At 37.1% G+C, this 18,782-nt stretch overlaps 1 protein-coding gene across 2 annotated transcripts; it reads left to right on the top strand.

Moving 5' to 3' along the window:
• The first annotated feature begins 246 nt into the window (after positions 1–246).
• On the top strand, positions 247–9,502 carry LOC137495942 (serine/threonine-protein kinase pim-3-like). 2 transcript variants are annotated; one of them, XM_073953900.1, is made up of 8 exons: positions 247–562; positions 693–863; positions 986–1,068; positions 1,183–1,233; positions 1,310–1,682; positions 1,808–1,987; positions 2,078–2,173; positions 2,269–2,498. In XM_073953900.1, the coding sequence occupies exons 1-8, from the start codon at positions 535–537 to the stop codon at positions 2,295–2,297; spliced, it is 1,011 nt and encodes a 336-aa protein (XP_073810001.1). In that variant the 5' UTR covers positions 247–534; the 3' UTR covers positions 2,298–2,498. The 2 variants fall into 2 exon arrangements, with proteins under 2 accessions (XP_073810001.1, XP_073810002.1); XM_073953901.1 differs by lacking the exons at positions 2,078–2,173; positions 2,269–2,498 and adding an exon at positions 8,986–9,502.
• The last annotated feature ends 9,280 nt before the right edge of the window (positions 9,503–18,782 follow it).

Raw genomic sequence — 18,782 nt, forward strand, 5'->3', positions numbered from 1 at the left:
TTCGATAGCTTAATCAATGGATGGTGATGACGCAGTATTGATGAAAGCTGATTGGCCAATTGTAAATTACCCCGGAAATTAAATTTTTATACATTTTTAATTTAATAACAAGAGCTTTTAATTAGAACTAATCGGATTTATACCCCTTTTTGGCTATTTGTATTTTACAATTTTAGTTGCTATAGCAACGCGTGTTATGATATGAATTCTGACTGCATATAAAAACAATCAAACCCATCGCAATCTGTTGGTTGAGAGACGAGGCGACTTTGCAGAGCATTTCTGTGCGAATCCTGAGATTTCTGAAGCTGTTGGAGGATTTCTGAGAGAAAAAGACTTATTTTAAAGAGCACAATTTCTCTAATCATCTTTATTTTAGTTATTTTTCTGATTATTTTTTTAAATACAATTTTGTTGCTGTTTTTTCATTCCTTCTTCTTCTTCTTCTTCTTCTTTTTTCTTTACTTTGTTTTACATTTATTTTCATATTTGTCTGTATTTGTCTGTTTTATTGCAGGTTGGAGGAGATTGTCCATGTCCCACATGGGTGAAGAAAGAGGAGGTGAGTGTTTTTAATCTTTCATTTGTTTGTCATTGTATATCACTGTATGATGCTGTATGATGTTTGACTAATATGAAAAGGATTACAGAAGTTAACAAAAAAGATTCATTAAAAATGTTTTGATGCACAGAAGATACACGGGACGGCACCACTGAGCTTCCTGGTTTTTTGGCTCCTCTGCCTTCACATTTGGCTGATTCTGCATCCACAGACCAGAGGAACAGCAAGAGGAAAAGGCAGAGCAGCAGCCAGCAAACGGCGTCCACCTCGTCCAGCAGACCAGCCAAACGCTCTCGCAGAGGTCAGCACAGCTCATCTTTTAGATCTTATGGCTCAGAAATGAAATGATTTGTCATTGAAGAGACCGCAGCATGTTTTCTCTTTCTCTCTTTTCTTCATTTCTTGTGCTCTTCTGTGTTGCAGACTTGTACCTGAAGGGCCCGTTGCTGGGACGAGGTGGATTCGGCTCTGTGTTTGCTGGGATGCGCAGGTCTGATGGACTGCCAGTAAGAGATTTTCTTCCCTCCTTTGTTCAGACATGCTTTAGAAATGTTGCCGTCAGTAAATGTCATGTGTCACAATCAGGCAGGTGTGATTTACTCTGCTTTTTCTGTCTGCAGGTGGCCATCAAGTACGTGTCGAAGGACCGGACCCCCGAACGACTGAAAGTTGTATGTTTTGATGTGAATCTGTTGTGTTTGCTGTGTTTAATTCAGTTCTGGATATAATGGAGGGTTTGTCCTGCAGGATGGTCTGGGTCGGCTGCCGCTTGAGGTGGCATTGATGACCCGTGTTGCGTCAGCTCCTGCCTGCCCCAGTGTCCTGCAGCTGCTGGACTGGTTTGACCGTCCCAGACGCTACATCCTGATCCTGGAGCGACCGGATCCTTGCCAAGATCTCCAGAGCTTCTGTGAGGAGAACGGCTGTCTGGATGAGCGTCTGGCCAAGAAAGTGCTGGTGCAGCTGATTGCGGCCCTAAAACACTGCGAGAGCCGCGGCGTCCTGCACCGGGACGTCAAACCAGAAAACCTCCTGATCTCCACAGAGTCCCAGGACATCAAGCTGCTGGACTTCGGCTGTGGAGATCTGCTGAAGCGATCAGCCTACAAATACTTTGCAGGTGAGTTTGAGTTACAGAAGGAAACGTTCTGTTGATGTTTGTGAACTTCTGCTGATCCACTAAAGGGAATTTGTCTGTACTGGAGCATGTTGAGCAGATGTTTGTGGTCTTCTTATGTCTCTCAGGCACTCCTGCATACGCTCCTCCTGAGTGGTTTCGTAGTCATCGCTACCATGCGACTCCAGCTACAGTCTGGTCAGTAGGAGTGACGCTCTACAACATCCTGTGTGACCGTTTCCCATTCAGAGGCGCACAGAGGGTCACGTCCAGAAGCAGACTGACCTTCCCTAGGAGCTTGTCAACAGGTAAGAGATTCAGACACATTCAGAGATAGCCAGGTGAGCGAGCAGAAGTGTGTTTTTGTGTGGTTCTGAAGACGGTGTTGTGTGTAACAGAGTGCCGTCAGCTGATTCGCTGGTGTCTCAGTGCAGCATCGGCTGATCGGCCCAGTTTAGATGACATTGAGAGCCATCCCTGGTTGCACTGCACAGGTGGCCAGTGACATTACACTTATCTGAATCCAGCAGTCATGGCTTGGGTTGCATTGTCAGGTTCAGTGTAGATAAACGCTGTCAATGATTTGTAGAAGGAGAGCAGGAGGGGCAGAGGAACTGAGGAGAACAGATCCTGATCCTGAGCTTCCTCTGCTGCATCTGTGAGGCTCTGTGTGAAGCTGTACGAGCTGAAGACACACACACACACACACACACACACACACACACACACACACAAGCTAGTCTACACTTCCACTTAGAGAAAAACGGGGACAGATGTTAAATAAATCATAAACAATAAAGTTATTTTATACGCAATTACAGCAGTTTTTTTGTCTTTACTGGTTTCACTAAAATGTAAATGTTCAAACCTAGGGCAGCACAGTGACTCAGTGGTTAGCACTGTAACCTCACAGCAAGAAGGTCGCTGGTTCGAGTACCAGCAGGGCCAGTTGGCATTTATGTGTGGAGTTTGAATGTTCTCCATGTGTTGGCATGGGTTTCCCCCACAGTTCAATGACATGTGGTTTATGTGAATTGAATAAACTAAATTGGCCATAGTGTGTTTGTGCATGTGAGAGTGTGTGGATTTTTCTCAGTACTGGGTTGAAGCTGGAAGGGCATCTGCTGTGTAAAACATATGCTGGATATTTTGGCGGTTCATTCCCCTGTGGCGACCCCTGATGAATAAAGGGACTAAGCTGAAGGAAAATGAATGAATGAACACAGACACTGGAGGAATTAGGAGACTCTGTTCAGTCAGATATGATCATGCTGTCTGTAGTGTGCTGAACTAACTAGACCAAACCTTTATTTGCAATATTTGATGTCTGAATTTAAAACATAAAAATCTAAACTAGCCGAATTGTTTTACTTAAACACAGATCTGTCGATAATAAACTCAGTAAATGTCCATACACGCATGCTAATATTTAACAAATGTTTTTTATTTTGAATGATCTTCAATTTTAGGTAAAAAAGAAAAGTTTCTATGAGAATTTGAAATGAACAATATTGTGTTTTTGTGGACCTTTAACTACAAAATTTCAACATTGAAGAGTGCTGAATAGTTTTTTGATATAATCTTCAATTCAAAGTTAGAAAAAATACAAATACTAAACTTCTTACGAGAATTTAAAGTAAACACTACTGTGTTTTTCTTCTTTTGTGCATATCAAATTGCAAATTATCCCAATATAGTGCAATAAATCTCTTTTTAGGACGATCTTCAGTTTCAGGTTAGAATACAATTATAATTTTGAAAGTAATTTAAAATGTACATTTTGTTTATTTTCATGTGTAGGTCAAAGTTTCAACAGCTCAATCATTTTAAAAAGCGTGTGCTCAAACTAAAAGAAGTAAAAAAGTGCTTTTGTGGTGCAGGGTCACGTCTCTCCTCAGTAAGTGATCATAGACAACACAGGGGGGCAATGTTCAGCACAGAGAATCACAATTTAACTAAAACGTATAAGACTGCGTGTTTTTTATCATCTCAACAGTTTGTCTAATGAAACACACAATAATTTAACATTTATTTTAACAAATACAGCTCATAGTGTTAATAACATTGTTTACTCTAAACTTTGTACCGTGATCATGATGATTGTTTGTTATGAGCAGGGCCGGATTTGGTGATTTGGGGGCCCTAAGCAATTCGAGTCATGAGACCCAGAAGTCCTTCAGTAATAAGCACTTTTCATATTTGCTTATTTATTTAGCTGTCTTTATCTTATAGCACTCTGTCTTGCTTTCTATATTTTTATCTGAACACAATCTCTACATTTTAAAAGATTTGTTTGCTTAAAATGAGTTCACAACTAAAAATAATGAACAAACTATTTGTTTTCTAAAACTAAATTTTCATCTGATTTGACTGCTGGACTGATCCATGATTGGGGGTGGGGGGACACAATTGCACACATGTACTGATTAAAGTAAATTTGTATTTGTTAGAGCCTTATCCTACAAAATACGACAGGAAATGAGATTATATATAATTTATAGAAACTGTTATTAGTATTTATTGTTGCCTCCAGACTTCCTTTGGGCCCTAACTTCAGCTGCTTACTTCGCCTATTGGTTTAATCCACTTTAAACCCTGTTGTTGTCATTACTAAAGATATTAAGTCAATATAACTTGATATTAATAAAAATACCAAGTTTTGGCATCAAATGTGTGTTTAACTTACTCATTAGGCAGCAAAAAACTTTAATTCATATTTTAAGTTCTCTGAACTTAACATTTTAATTTCTTTAAATGATTCACCATGTCTCTGTTTAAAATGATTGGTTGTGCTTGAGATTCTGCCTTGACAACCGCACTGATTGGTCAATATATGTTATTTGACTCAAGGTGGTCATTTTGCTTGTGATGCTGAATTCTCCTGAAGCGCAGCAGGACAGAGGCACTACCTGAACCCATCTGACGAAAGGGAAAAGTTAAATTAGTTAGTAGATATTTAAATGCTGATATACATTTTTCTTAATTTATATACACGCTGGGGCAACACAGTGACTTAGTGGTTAGCATTGTCGACTCACAGTAAGAAGGTCGCTGGTTCGATTCACGGCTGGGCCAGTTAGCCCTTGTATTTTAAGTTATCTGTGCTTAAAAATTTAATTTAATGAAGAGACCACATTTGGTCAACTCAATTAATTGAATTGTAGAGTTATAGATTTGAGTAGTCTCAACTTATTAGTGTTTACAGTGTGAGTCAAAGAGTCATTCTGTGATGCTGCAGTGATGCTGAGTAAATAAGAGATCAGCTAAATCATCTAATAAGTAAAAATACAATTCCATACATATTCAAGTATAAATCACTGGCGCAGAAAACAAACAAAACCTACGTGAGACCAAGAGACTTTATTGAAAGAAAAATCATGAAATGAAGTCATACAATGCGTCATTCAGCAGCAATCATAACTTAAAGATTGTCACACCCTTCACAGTGGTTCAAAAGATGCCTGAAGTTATATATTTATCGTTTTGATTATGTCTATTTCTGAGAGAACGAGACCATTGTACCAATCGCACTGAGACATTTCAAATGATATCAAACATGATAGTTAAAGTCAGTTTGGTTAATCTAGAACATTCAAACATTGAAATGACCATATGCGTGAGTTGGGGGGATGAAGCTGAGTTTCAGCATACTCAGATGCAAATGCAGCAGGAACTGGTTTTTCCCGCATTCCCCCTGGTGGGTTGTGGAGTCCATTGGCCCTGTTTTCAGCTCATGTTTTGAATTGTCAAAGACATCAAAAATATTTGTAATATTTCAATTCTTACAGACCTAAAATAAATGATTATCTTTGCAAAACGCATGATCTATTTTGTATATGGTGACATAACCTGTTATATGATGTTATACTGGAAAAAGACTGCCAAGGGTGTTAAGACATTCAGAATAACACTATTTCAGACTCAGAATATGGCCATGATTATACAATTATAAGTCACTGGAGCACAATTAACTGTCTTTAGAAATAGAAATGACAGAAGCAAATACATATTCATTTTTACCTTCATAAGTATCCTTGCAATGACGTGAAAATGAGATCGCAATGAAAAATGAGATTTTATGTCATATTATTAATCACATAAAATCTTACAGCAGTCAACACTGAAATCCATACATAATACATTACGTTTGAATGAATCCCATTTCTGTGATATAAATAATCAACATTCTGAACAGAGAACTGTAACATTGAGCAAATACAGCAGAGATACAATAGAACTCACAATGTAGTCACCATCTATTAAAACCAAGATTGGAAAAAAACTTGAATATATTTATTATTTATTACAAATTTAACAGCAAATGACCTGTTAAAAAGTCACAACATTACATTCAAATCAGCTTCTGTTACTTGCTGCTTTACTTTAATCACAGTTGCGTTGCTCTAAAGGGTCAGTTCTTACATGATTAAATGAATCTTTATTAAGTATGTCTGGACGAATGTGACACCGTCACACTTTCAGATCCAAGTCAATGCAGCACATCACAGTAATAAACAAAGATGTAAACAAAGTACATTGCTTTATGAACTATTACAATTACTTGAAGCACAGTCAACATTAATTAAGTCGAGCCAAGTAAAAATGTCAAAGATTAAACAATCAGGCCCTTCTGAAGGCTGAAATAAATCATTAAACACTGACTATTATCTGGTTTGTAATCAACAACTATTTTCAGACCAAAGAATATCATGCGCTGAATGAAACAAACTGTGTTACTAAGAGTAAATCAAGAATAAATGTCACCTTCAAATGTAAAACATCATTTTGTTTCCTATAAAAAGCGATTAGTTACTTTAATGAAGGGATCAAAACCGCTGCCTTAAAAGTGACCAATTGACTTCCCTTAAAAATATGAGGACCTATTAAGTTGACTTAACTTACCTTTTTATAGTCAACTAATTGCTTTTTACAGCGTAATTAAAATGAGATTTTATTTTCTCAAAATCACAACATTTATGACTGCCCGTTTCGCCACTTACAAATTTAAAATGAAGCATGTTTTCATACAATTTATTGCTCACATTACATGTATGATAACTTAAATACATTTGAATATACTGTATAAAATGAATAAAACAATTAGTTTGAAATAAATAAGAGTAATAACCGCTAGACATTCAGCATGCTAAGTTTCTGTGCTATAACTCTAAACTAGATTTAATTAAGAAGACGATGCATCATATTCTTGAACACAGACACGATTCCAAAACTGCCTAAATAATGCTTATTAGAATAATTTCAATGCAGACAATAGTAAATACAGTATATGCACAGAGATTTGTTTGTTTTTTGATGGAATGATTGATTTTAATCGGGTGAATTACAGTAAATGCGATTCAGTAATCCTGAGAAACAATCTTCAGACTATATCCCAGATCAAGAGAATTGATGAGGCCCAAATAGTTCAAAGAGAGAGCAGAACATCTTCGATAAATAGAGCATAATGTGACTTCAGGAGGTGGTCATGGTTGAAGGGTCCGTCCACATGGCTGCCACATCTCTGAACCTGCACAGTAGAAAAAACACAGTTAAGCATGTAGAGCATAATGATCAGTGACTGACAAATAAGAGTGTTCACAGTCAAGAAAAGCCATTTTAAACACTCAATTATTACACTCCTCTGATTTTAAGAATGTAATGTCAGTTTTAATCCCATCCCCCACCTTTCTTATGAGAAACATTATTTTTAACAAAATGAAAATGTCGTAACTATAAGATTCAGTGCTTCCCACAGCTATAGGAGAGCTCTAAAATCTGCCAGAATTGAGCACCTCCACAAACCGATTGAAAATAATCATAACAGTCTTAGATTTTTATTTAACACCATTGCTAAATTAACAAATAATCAGTCATCTTTGGAACAAAATGTCCCACCGCAAATTAGTAGTGATGATTTTTTTAGTGATGAAATAAAAGCCTTCAGACAGAAAATAGAAGACGCTAAACTTTCTGCACCGCCTTATACTTCTCAACATTCCACTGAATCTAGATAATTTACAGTGCTTCAAAATCACAGAACAGGAAGGAAGAGCTAGATAAAATGATAAATGGTTCTAAACCAGCTAAATGCATGTTAGACTCAATTCCAACAAAATTAGTGAAAGAGCTGCTGCCTGTAATAGTAGAAGCTCTTCTTAATTAAACAGTTTTCAATAAATGAGATAAATGCAGCTTTATGTGCTGTTTGGGCTCATTAAACTATTGTAGACATGGTGTGAACTACTCTTTCATTCACTGTAACTGATCTCCAGAAAATCTAGAAACAGGGACTCAGCAGCTGGTCTAAAACGGGATGGGGAGCAGATCAAATCAAATGATATGTATTACCTAAAGACTAAATGAAGAAAAAATATATATGGAGCGGTACAGGAGCGGGAGTCATTTTAAATAGGAGCGGGATGGGACAGGATCATTTTTTAAACTTTGGTCTGGGAGTGGGACGGGAAAAGATTTCTTTCTGTGAGAGTGGGAACGGGACAGAAGTGAAAATTCCCTCCCATGTCATCCTCTGTTCCAGACACGGCTGTGTCTTTTGTCTGACAAAAGCCGAAAAAAGACTTTTGTACTAAACCTGTAATGGCAGTTTCTGTTTCTACTAATAAGCACTGCCCACTAACTTGTGGATTTAACTGAGTGTCAGCTGCAGTAGTTGAGAGATTTTCTTGATGAATCACAGCAACGGCGAGTTCTTATTAAAGGATTCTGCTCTGAAGATACCCGAAAAATCCTCCTGGTTTGTCTCGTCTTTAAATTCACAACATATTCATGAAGAAAAAGTCAGTCACAGAGATATTACAGATGATACATTTGTAAATAATGTTTACTTTGTTGCACAGAGAGAGATTCCTTTGCTTCATAAGACCTCAGTGCATCGTCAGGACTTGAGTGTATCGTTACACCCCTATCTTTGATACAGTTTCCCCAAAAACTGGCTCTCAAAGTTCATGAGTACTGGCCTGTGAACTGGCATCCACACCTATTAACAGAACAAATGCAGGAGAACTGAGAAATACAGAGAACATTGAACACAACATTAAGCTTGGTTAAACTGTGCAACTGTCCAAATCTGTTATAAAACACTAATAAATCTAATGGAGAATTTCCTGATTTACAGTAAAATACTGTTCATTTTTACAAAGCGACTGACATTCCAGGAGTTTCTAATGGCACTTCACATTTAACTCTTTATTCACTTTTATTTACTGATTGTTCTTAATTGTTCTTATTATAAACAGGTTCATGTTAAATTTTGTTATTAATTTTAGGTTTTTGTTGCATGTCTCAGGGATGTCAATGGGAAGCACCAAGGAATATCATGCAGCTCACACTCCTAGGAAAGTGCCAACTTCACCCTAAAGTACTCCAGCTGATACGGGGGTATTGGAGAAACTCAGGTTTACCTGTTTGCTTTAGCCAAGACCGGCCACTGCTCCGCTCAGCACAGATGCACTGGCTCACTGCTGGCTTCGGACATGTGTATCAGGCAAGTTTGCGTTTCCCTAGTGAGTCTTCTTGTACAGACCCTGGGCAAGGTCAGGGAGGACGAGGAGCAGATCTTGCTGGTTGCACCACACTGGCCCACCCAGACCTGGTTTCCAGAACTCACACTCCTCGGGACAGACCCTCCCTGACAGATTCTCCTGAGGAAGGACCTTCTTTCTCAAGGAGGTTTTCCATCTGGCACTTACGTCCAGATCAGAAAAAGGAGAAGGTAGTTGGAATTTTTATAGATTTAAAGAAGGCATTTGATACAATAAATGATAATATATTGGTAAATAAATAGATAACTTACATTCAAGCACATTCAGGGCAGCACGATCATGAGAGATGTAATTCATTGTTAGTATTATTGTCATCATTAATATTTAATAATGATTAGACATACATTTTGGAATTATTGCACACAAATATCAATAGCTGCTTTTCCACTATCGTGCCAAACCATTCTAAGAACACTTCGGTACGGTTACGGTTGTTTCTCCACTGAGCCTGGAACGGCGCGGCACGATTACAAACCGTTCTTGGCCCGGAATTCTCGGCACGGTTAGACAACCGTGCTGAACTGTGCTGACAGATTCTGTGTGTTGACGTCGCGACTCGGTTGCTAAGCTACCACAGCTGGCTCAGCAGAAGCGCGCTAGTCATCAGACATCCTCAATAAACTACAGTACATTTAATATAAAATAATGATCCAGATCTAAACGAAACAGTTTGAAAAGGGTTTTAAAACCATAGAGCAGTCTCTGGCAGAGAAGTGAATAACTCATCACATTCTTACGAACATATTTTATTCATTAAAGTTATTATTTTATTGACGAATACAGACCTACTTCGCCTGCTGAATGTGAGTTTATTGTGCTGTATTTCACAGCACAAAACTCGCTCTGATCCGGGAGAGACATGCCAGCGACTTGCGCTGCTGACTTTTTTTCCTGCTGCGCATCGAATAAAGCGAATAAAGTCACGATTTGCATCGTCGATGTCCAAATTCCACAACTACATCACTATATCCATGGGACACGAACTTGCAGACTCTTTTAACAACGAGGAAATAATTGCACTTTTTAATTCAAAGCCAGGACAGCTTGTTAATACCGGCGAGACCACCTGAAGGACGGCGTGTTCGTGTTGTAATGTCGGCCGTCCAAAAGACTTTGCTTGAAAGCTTTACGGAGCGGCAATGTAACTGTCCAAGGTACTGTTGTAGGATTTATATTATAGCGTATGCACTAATGAACAAGTCAAAAGAATGAATGAATTAAATAAATATGGATTCTTAAATGTCAGTATTGCTTTTACTCAAAAAATATCAATACGTTTTGACAAATGTTTGATTTTCATCATTTCAGCTCTAGGCAATTATATGATTCAGTTATACATAAGTTGTAACATGTTTCTGTGTTTTTGTTTTTTTGTTCATGTAACATGTTTCTGTGTTTTTGTTTTTTTGTTCTTAGTGATCTTTAATATAGCTACGCAAATATTTTCTAAAACGTCTAGTAATAATTTGCCTACAGCTTGTTAGTTAATTATGAACAAATAATAATAATAATAATAATAATAATAATAATAATAATAATAATAATAATAATAATAATAATAAAATGATCAAAATAAAAAGATAATAGAGCAGCATTTTGCTAAATATAATAGTGCTTTATATGCTTTAAATCCTGCTATATATGTGTTGTTTCATATTCGTTTTTTATTTCACTTGCTGCATTCGTTATTTAATGTTTGAATAGTAAAACAAATAACAGCCATCGCTTAATTTCATTTTACCATCATAATGTAGTATATTTTATATCATTATCAACTTTTGATATAAAAACGCAGTGTAATTTAATTAATTGTTAAAAATGAAATAATTTATGTGCTGTGTTTTTATTAGTGAAAGTGCGCGGCTCACCTTTGACAAGGCCTGTCCAAAATGATATTTCTGCCACTATAATGCAAATGCACTATTATTGTTGTCTTATCATTGTTTATTTTTCTGTTATGTTCAGAGATTTTAAATTTTATTTATTTCCCCTCCAATTATTTTCAATCATCACGTTACATTTTGGTAATTTTCCCTCCAAATAAAATTTAGCCAGAGCTGCGCAAAATATAAATAAGGGTGCACATGTACCTATATTTAGCACCCCTATTTGATAGAGCGGCATAACAGTGTTTAGTCACATGGTTGCTTTTGCTTTTATGAAAAAAAAAATTAGTTTCGGCTCTTATTTAACTTTAATTGAACAAAGGGAGTCGTTTACATTGCGTTACCAAGGCATCTACTGATGCGTTTTGTATAATGTTTTAAAGAGCTTTGTCGCAGCACGACAGTGGAAAATGAAACCGTATCCGTGCTGTCTGGCCCGGTTTGGCACGGAATGGAACAGTTCTGTTTAAAGAACGATTCAGCACGATAGTGGAAAAGCGGCTAATAAGTCATCTCAGCATTAGTTAGATAGTTGTTTCTGGTTTTTGTTAGTCCTAATTGATGTTGTTTTCAAATACAATCAATCCCTTAAAATACAAAAAAGTCATTAGACTGATGGAAAATGTGGGCTATTTGGAGCATACAAATCCTTTATAAATAAAACGAGAAAGGTATGATGACATTTTAATTATTTGCAGTGTATTTTTTACAAATGGAATCAAACATATAATTTGTCAAAGATGCCAAAAGGATAAAATATATTTTATGAAAAAGAAGAGATCAGTGAAAGAAGAAATCAGTTTAAGTAATAGACGAATGATGTGTGTGGTAATGAAGTGGGAAAATAATAAGCTTGTGCTTCATCCCACTCCATTTTCCACCATGTTGAAATGTATTTTTTGTTAATGATGTTTTATGTATGATATTTCTGTTTGAAAATAAATAAATCAAATCAAATCTCTGAAACCTTCATGTGTGATCTATAGACATGACATAGAAACCTTAAGTGACCTGCCAGCATCGGTAGCTGACCTCTCATGACCTTTTGGGATCACTCTGTGGTCCTCTGCGCACTGCAAAGAGAGCCGCTTGATTCAGTATCTTTAAGTTTTCTTTTCTTGAAGACAGCTCTGCTCATCACACTGGCTTCTATTAACAGAGTCCGGGACCTGGAGGCATTTTCTGTCAGCAAATCATGCTTGGAATTTGGGCCAGCTAACTCTCACATAGTCTTGAGACTCTGGCCTGGCTATGTGCCCAAGGTTCCTACCACTCCAGATCAGATAGTGAGACTTTAAGCATTGACCCTGGAGGAGGCTTACTTAACCCCTCCATTGCTGTGATCAGGTCGCACACTGGGTGTTTACGTGGCCCAAACAGAGCATTCTCTAGTCTGTTTTTTTTTTCTTTTTCTTTTTGTTTTATTTTGCTTTGTGTCTGTTTTGGCAGTCGGCAGAAGGAAAGTGCCATATCCAAGCAGAGGCTGGCACACTGGGTTGTGGATGCCATCACCCTTGTGTATCATACCCAAATCAAGGTGTGTCCTCAGGGATAAGTGCACACTCAGCTAGAAGTCCCGCATCCTCCTGGGCATTAGCAAGCAGAGCCTCTCTAACAGACAACTGTAGAGCTGCGGGCTGGGCAACACTTAAAACATTTGTGAGATGATTTGAAACTATTTAAAATTATTTATTTTTTTCACATTGTCATTATGGGGTATTGTGTGTAGAATTTAGAGGTAATAAATGAATTTGACTCATTTTGAATTAAGGTTGTAACATAAAAATGTGGTTAAAGTGAAGCGCTATGAAAACTTTCCAGATGCTCTGACTGTACTGATACTTTACATTTGTCCATGACAGGGTTGACACAATGTGAGGTTTGTTTACTGTTTTTCTACTTGCAGATTATTTGTAAAAAGTGCAGGAGCTTGACCAACATTCATTTCTTACAGTCCAAGGCAGGTGTGGGCAAACTTGATCCTGGAGGGCCAGTGTCCTGCATAGTTTAGCTCCAACCCTATTCAAACAGACTTCCCTATAGAGTTCAAGTGATCTTGAAGACACTGATTAGTTTGTTCAGGTCTGTTTGATTAGGGTTGGAACAAAACTCTGCAGGGACACCGGCCCTCTGGGATTAAGTTTGCCCATCCCTGGAATAAGGTCTAATTAATACAACAACTGTGGTTAAATCAAAACTCTCAAACAATTTTGTTTTATAATTTTGATGTCTCGAAGGCACTTTATTGGGAGAAAGACCCTTATACAATTCGGGTGAGTAATATGTAAGGTAGAGTAAAATGTCATGTGTAGTTAAAGGTATGTAAGTGTATATATTTACCACCACCTACTGGAAGTTTTAGATTCTTATTTTGAAGACTATGGTGTGGTCCAGAATCTTCTGCTATCCAGAATCAGGTGGTTTGTCTTGGTTGGGCATCTCAGCTGAGACCTCTCCACAATGGGTGACCCCACAGTAGCTGTGAAGTACTAGTGGCGTGAACCATTTGGGTGAACTCATTTTTTAAATGTGATCTTGAGATTTTTTAAAAGTTTTTTTTGTTCACAGTTTTGACTTTGATACTGACTGATCTAATGTTTATGTACGATTATTAAAATAAAGCATCTGCAGACAATATTAATTTGAGAGATCTTTGAGGAGTGTGTTTATGCATATATATGCTTCAGTGTTAGAAAAGCTAGTCTGCTTGCATGACCATTGCCAGGTCTGGGCTGTTTTATTATTAATGTAATATTAAATTGTTAATATCAGTTAATGTCCTGTGAGTTCACGTGAATTAACAATGAAACTTTATTTACATTAACCAATGTTAACAAATAATAAATACTGTAATAAATGTATTAGATATTACCAGGTTTGACTTTTTTACAGTGGAATACTGGCAACAGTGTTAGTCACTGTAACAGAGCAGTAGCGGAAACTAACTGGAAACTGCTTACAGTTAATTACTGTACTGTAGTTCTGTACTCACAGCATAATCACTACTGCACACACATTAATGGTAAATCATATATACAGTAGTTATTGTAGTTTGACTCAAATTAATCAGTTTTCTGAACTGTTCTCAAAAATAAAAAGCAAATCAATTCATCAGACAAATGTATTTTATTGTTTTGGCGGCAAACAAACATACAACAGAAAATGTCTGACAAAATTAAACAAATCAGCAGGTATGAAGACATTTTCTATTCACAATGAAACAAAAAGGTTCAATAATGAACAACACATGCAGTGTATATACAGTAGGACTTGTGTGTTGAAGTAGGGGGGGGACTCCAGGAATTGAGTTTGACATCGATGGTTACAGTGTTGGGGGTAACGCATTACAAGTAACACAAGTTATGAAATAATATGACTTTTCTAAGTAACAAGTAACACATTAACAAATTAAGGAGTATTCAAGTTACTTCTTAGTTTAATTAATTCTCTTTTAAAAAATAAATTGTTGAATTAATAATAATAATAATAATAATAATTTTCTCCCAGCAGAAACAAACAGAACCCAAGATGGCAGAGCCTTACATTTCTGCACTGAAAGTATTGTCATTTTTCTGAACACATGGAGGACAAGTAAACGGGGATTGTTTGTGTCAAATGCTCATTTTACTTCACTAATAAGACTAAAAGTACAAAAGCATCAAACACATTGCTTAAAACTGTCATTAATCTCTAAACAGTATACGGCATGTAGAGCTCTGGCCTCAGGAAGTTCTCAGAAGATAACATTCTCCTTAATCATTATTATCTGATGTGTTTTTAGAGGTAAATAAAGGTTATAGAGTGTGTTGTTAATTGCAGAGCTCCTCTATTTAAAAAAAAGAAGGAAAAAACCTGCAAGTTCTGAAAGAGATCAAGCCTCAGCCTGGTATAAAAAAAGGAATTTTTCTCAAAGGTAACATAACACATTATTTTCCATAATAAGTATAAGTAACACAGCTTTACATTATAACGTTACTTTTTTGGGGGAGTAACTCAATATTGTATTGCATTACTTTTAAAATATCTTTCCCCAACACTGATGGTATACGGCACATTGTCAAAGCAACTGGCAACATTTATCTCAATCACACATATAATAATAATGATTAAAAAAAACTTTACTGTCATTTATTCTTTGCATGACACAATTTCATACAAATCCTGCTGGTTTTACAGTAAAATACTGTTTCCTTTCATTACAGCAGAACACTGGCTATTTTAGAGTTATTTACCGCATAATCTACATCAAGGGTTAACAGTGAACAATTTAAATAACTGCCACAGAGAAGACATCTAACAATCTATGCCCACCTCCACCCCCTTCCTTTTGGAAGGACATCTATTTTTAATCCATCCATCCATCCATCCATCCATCCATCCATCCATCCACCTATTCATCCATTCAGGAAACACCTAACCTCTAGCCATCAGTGTCCAGTCATTGCTGAGGTGTGTAATTTCTATTTTACTCCACATGCTGCACTCCAGTCTGTAAAGACAAAGACACGACTAACAGAGCTCTACATGTTGCTGAACTCCAGCAATGCACAAGATAATCTCCAGTGTTCTTCAGATAAATCTCCACTGATGCTCTTGTGAGTTTCCTTCTTCTGCCTGTTGTGTGTCAATTACTTGAACACCTGCCAAAGACGAGACATCTAGCTAACTATCTAAGCCCACCACCACCCCCTTCCTCTTGGAAGGACATCTATTTTTTATTCATTTATACACCTATCTATTCAGTAAAATGACTAACCAGACCATCAGTTTCTAGTCATTGCTGAGGTGTGAGTCCCGTTTCTTCACATGCCCCAGTGTAATCTGACATACAAGACAAAAACAAGACTAACAAAACTCTACATGCTGCTGATCTTCAGCAATAAACAAAGTTTTCTCCAGTGCTCTTCAGATATATCTCCACTGTTCCCTTGTGACTCTTCTCCTTCTGCTTCACTCCAATCTGCAAAAAACTAAGACAGCACCAACAGAGCCCTAACTGATGGCTGAGCTCCTGCAATGCACATGCTGTTCTCCGGCAATTTAAAAAAAATCTCCACTGATGCTCTTGTGAGTCTCTCTCTTCTCCCTGCTGTATGTCCATTACTTACAATAAATAACAGCCACAGAGAAGACATCTAGCTAACAATCTATGTCTACCACTACCCTCTTCTTCTTGGAAGGACATTCATGCCATGCACCTATCCACCTGTTTTTAAAGGACACTCCTGACCATCAGTGTCCAGTCATTGCTGAGGTGTGTGATTCCTATATTTCTCCACAAGCTGCACTCCAGACTGTAAAAGACAAAGACAGGACTAACAGAGCTCTACATGCTTGCTGAACTCCTGCAGTGCACTAAATGTTCTCCAGCGTTCCTTAGACAAATCTCCACTGATGCTCTTGTGAGTTTCCTTCTTCTGTCTGTTGTGTGTCCATTACCTGAAAAAGAAATGCCTGCCGCAGAGAATACATCTATCTATCTAAAGCTGAGCTCAGACTACAGAAGTTGTAGTCCAATTTATTTTGACCTCCTGGGAATCGGAGATGAAATCTTGTCGAGGACTTTGATCGGTTCTCAGCGCAGATTATCTGGTAATGTGAGCCGTTTAAAGATAGAATCTTGCACCTCGCCATCTTGAACACAAATCGCAGCCTCCCTGATCATAACAGACATGATTGAAATCCAGAAATTCAAATCGGGCTGATCACAGCAGTTCAAACCTATTCAGTATTAACAAAGCCATGAGCTGGAGAGAATCATGTTGCTTTTAATAAATAAATAAATATATCATTTTTTGAATAAGCTTGAATTATCCTTTATTATTAGCCAGATTTAACGTTATTCTTATAGCCTTGTGCAGATATTGATGACATGTGTAGCCGGGCACTAGAACGTTGCCAGTTATCTCCAAAACCCAAAATGATTCAACATATTACAGTTTTTCTCAGTGGCTTTGGTGCATTTCTCACAACACTATTTACATTTGCACAACAGTTAATGCATTTCTCAAAACAATTAGTCATTTGTGCACATCATAGTAGCAGTTTCTCATTCCTTCCAATAAATTGCGAATGCTTTTGGACATGTATCAATTGCTTTCATACAACTCTCTGCTGTTTATAAAATTATTATTGGCTTATGTCATGTCAGTCAAAATAAACTAAACTTGTGAATGCTGAAAAGTCATTCCATTTAAAAACTAATAGTCCTCATTTCATTACTTGAGTCATTACATACAAAAATGTTGAACTAGTTGCCGAAATCTGACAAGCAAATTATATTAAAATTTTTACATCTTTATTTTCCAGAAAATGTCTTCTAAATTGAACAATTTCATGAATGATTTACAGACGTGTGTATGTTGTAGGTTCAGTTGCAATTTGTACTTAATGTTTGAAAGTTGTGCACAGCACATATTGTTTACAGTTGTGCACAGCTCTGCCCAAAGGGAGTTTATGTTTGTTGTAAATAAGAGTGTATTTATTCTTTTGGCCAATCCTGTGAATAAATTAGAATTGCAAAGAGCATCTGCAGTAAAAATGTGAAACATACATATTCAGTGTCTTGTAATCAGATTCCTCACTAAATGCAGTGATGTCTAACTTTACTGTAGTTTTCAAATGGCTGAGCAAATAGTATATAGTGCTGTCTTGAGCATTTTCAGAAAGTGTCACCAAAATCGAACTTTATTACATTGAAAAAAATAGACAAAGCCATTTGACTATCTTGTGAATAGACAGTGGTGTCAGGACTTTTCCTCTCGATGACACTGACACTCTCATTGACATCAATACTTGCTTTTGAGGAATGAGCTATCCATTTTGAGGAAGTGACTCACTTTTAAAGAGGCTATAGCAATCTAAAAGCCGAGCTATTGCCAGTCAAACACAGCACAGCCATCGCAGCAAGACGGAGAGATTTCAATTATTGTCATAAATAGTAATATCATTGTGACAGGGTGGCTCAGTGGTTAGCACTGTCGCCTTACAGCAAGAAGGTCGTTGGATTGAGTCCCAGCTGGGTCAGTTGGCATTACTGTGTGGAGTTTGCAAGTTCTCCCTGTGTTCGTGTGGTTTTCCCCTGGGTGCTCTGGTTTCCCCCACAGTCCAAAGACATGCGATATAGGTGAACTGAATAAACTAAATTGGCCATAGTGTATGTGTGTGAATGTGAGTGTATGGGTGTGTGAATAATTGATATAATTATAATTGGACATTCGTTTAGACATATCAAATCAACATTTCTTCATTCTGCTGTCCACTGCCTGCATGTCAGACCCTTATAAACATCCCAATTGCCAAATATTATTAGCCATATATAATACGCATTTATGAAATTAATGTTTGTGTGTGAGAGCAAATTTAAAAGACACTTGCGGCTCAACTTGCGTGTGTTAATTAAATTTTACAGGCTAACTGCATGAACAGCTACGCTTACTGAGACGTAGTGTAGCCTATTTCGAGTGCAGGATATTAGTGTTTTCCTGTAGTGGCAGTTGGTCAAATATTACTAAATTAATAATAAGTAATTAAAAAAGTGAGTTATTCAGTTTGTGGATAGGACAACGACCTCCTTATAATAAGCTTAAATAATCAGTTTTCATTGGCCACTAACGTTATTCTGTGTGTGAATATTTATGAGCCAGATGTAGCTG

The sequence above is a fragment of the Danio rerio genome, chromosome 6 (genome assembly GCF_049306965.1).
Source record: "Danio rerio strain Tuebingen ecotype United States chromosome 6, GRCz12tu, whole genome shotgun sequence".
Lineage (NCBI taxonomy): Eukaryota > Metazoa > Chordata > Actinopteri > Cypriniformes > Danionidae > Danio > Danio rerio.

Excerpts from the sequence above, each read along its gene's own strand:
- LOC137495942 (XM_073953900.1), top strand. The coding sequence starts at position 535 with ATGTCCCACATGGGTGAAGAAAGAGGAG. Across the intron at positions 1,069-1,182 it reads GCAGGTCTGATGGACTGCCA|GTGGCCATCAAGTACGTGTC; the intron begins GTAAGAGATTTT and ends TTCTGTCTGCAG. Across the intron at positions 2,174-2,268 it reads TCCCTGGTTGCACTGCACAG|AAGGAGAGCAGGAGGGGCAG; the intron begins GTGGCCAGTGAC and ends AATGATTTGTAG.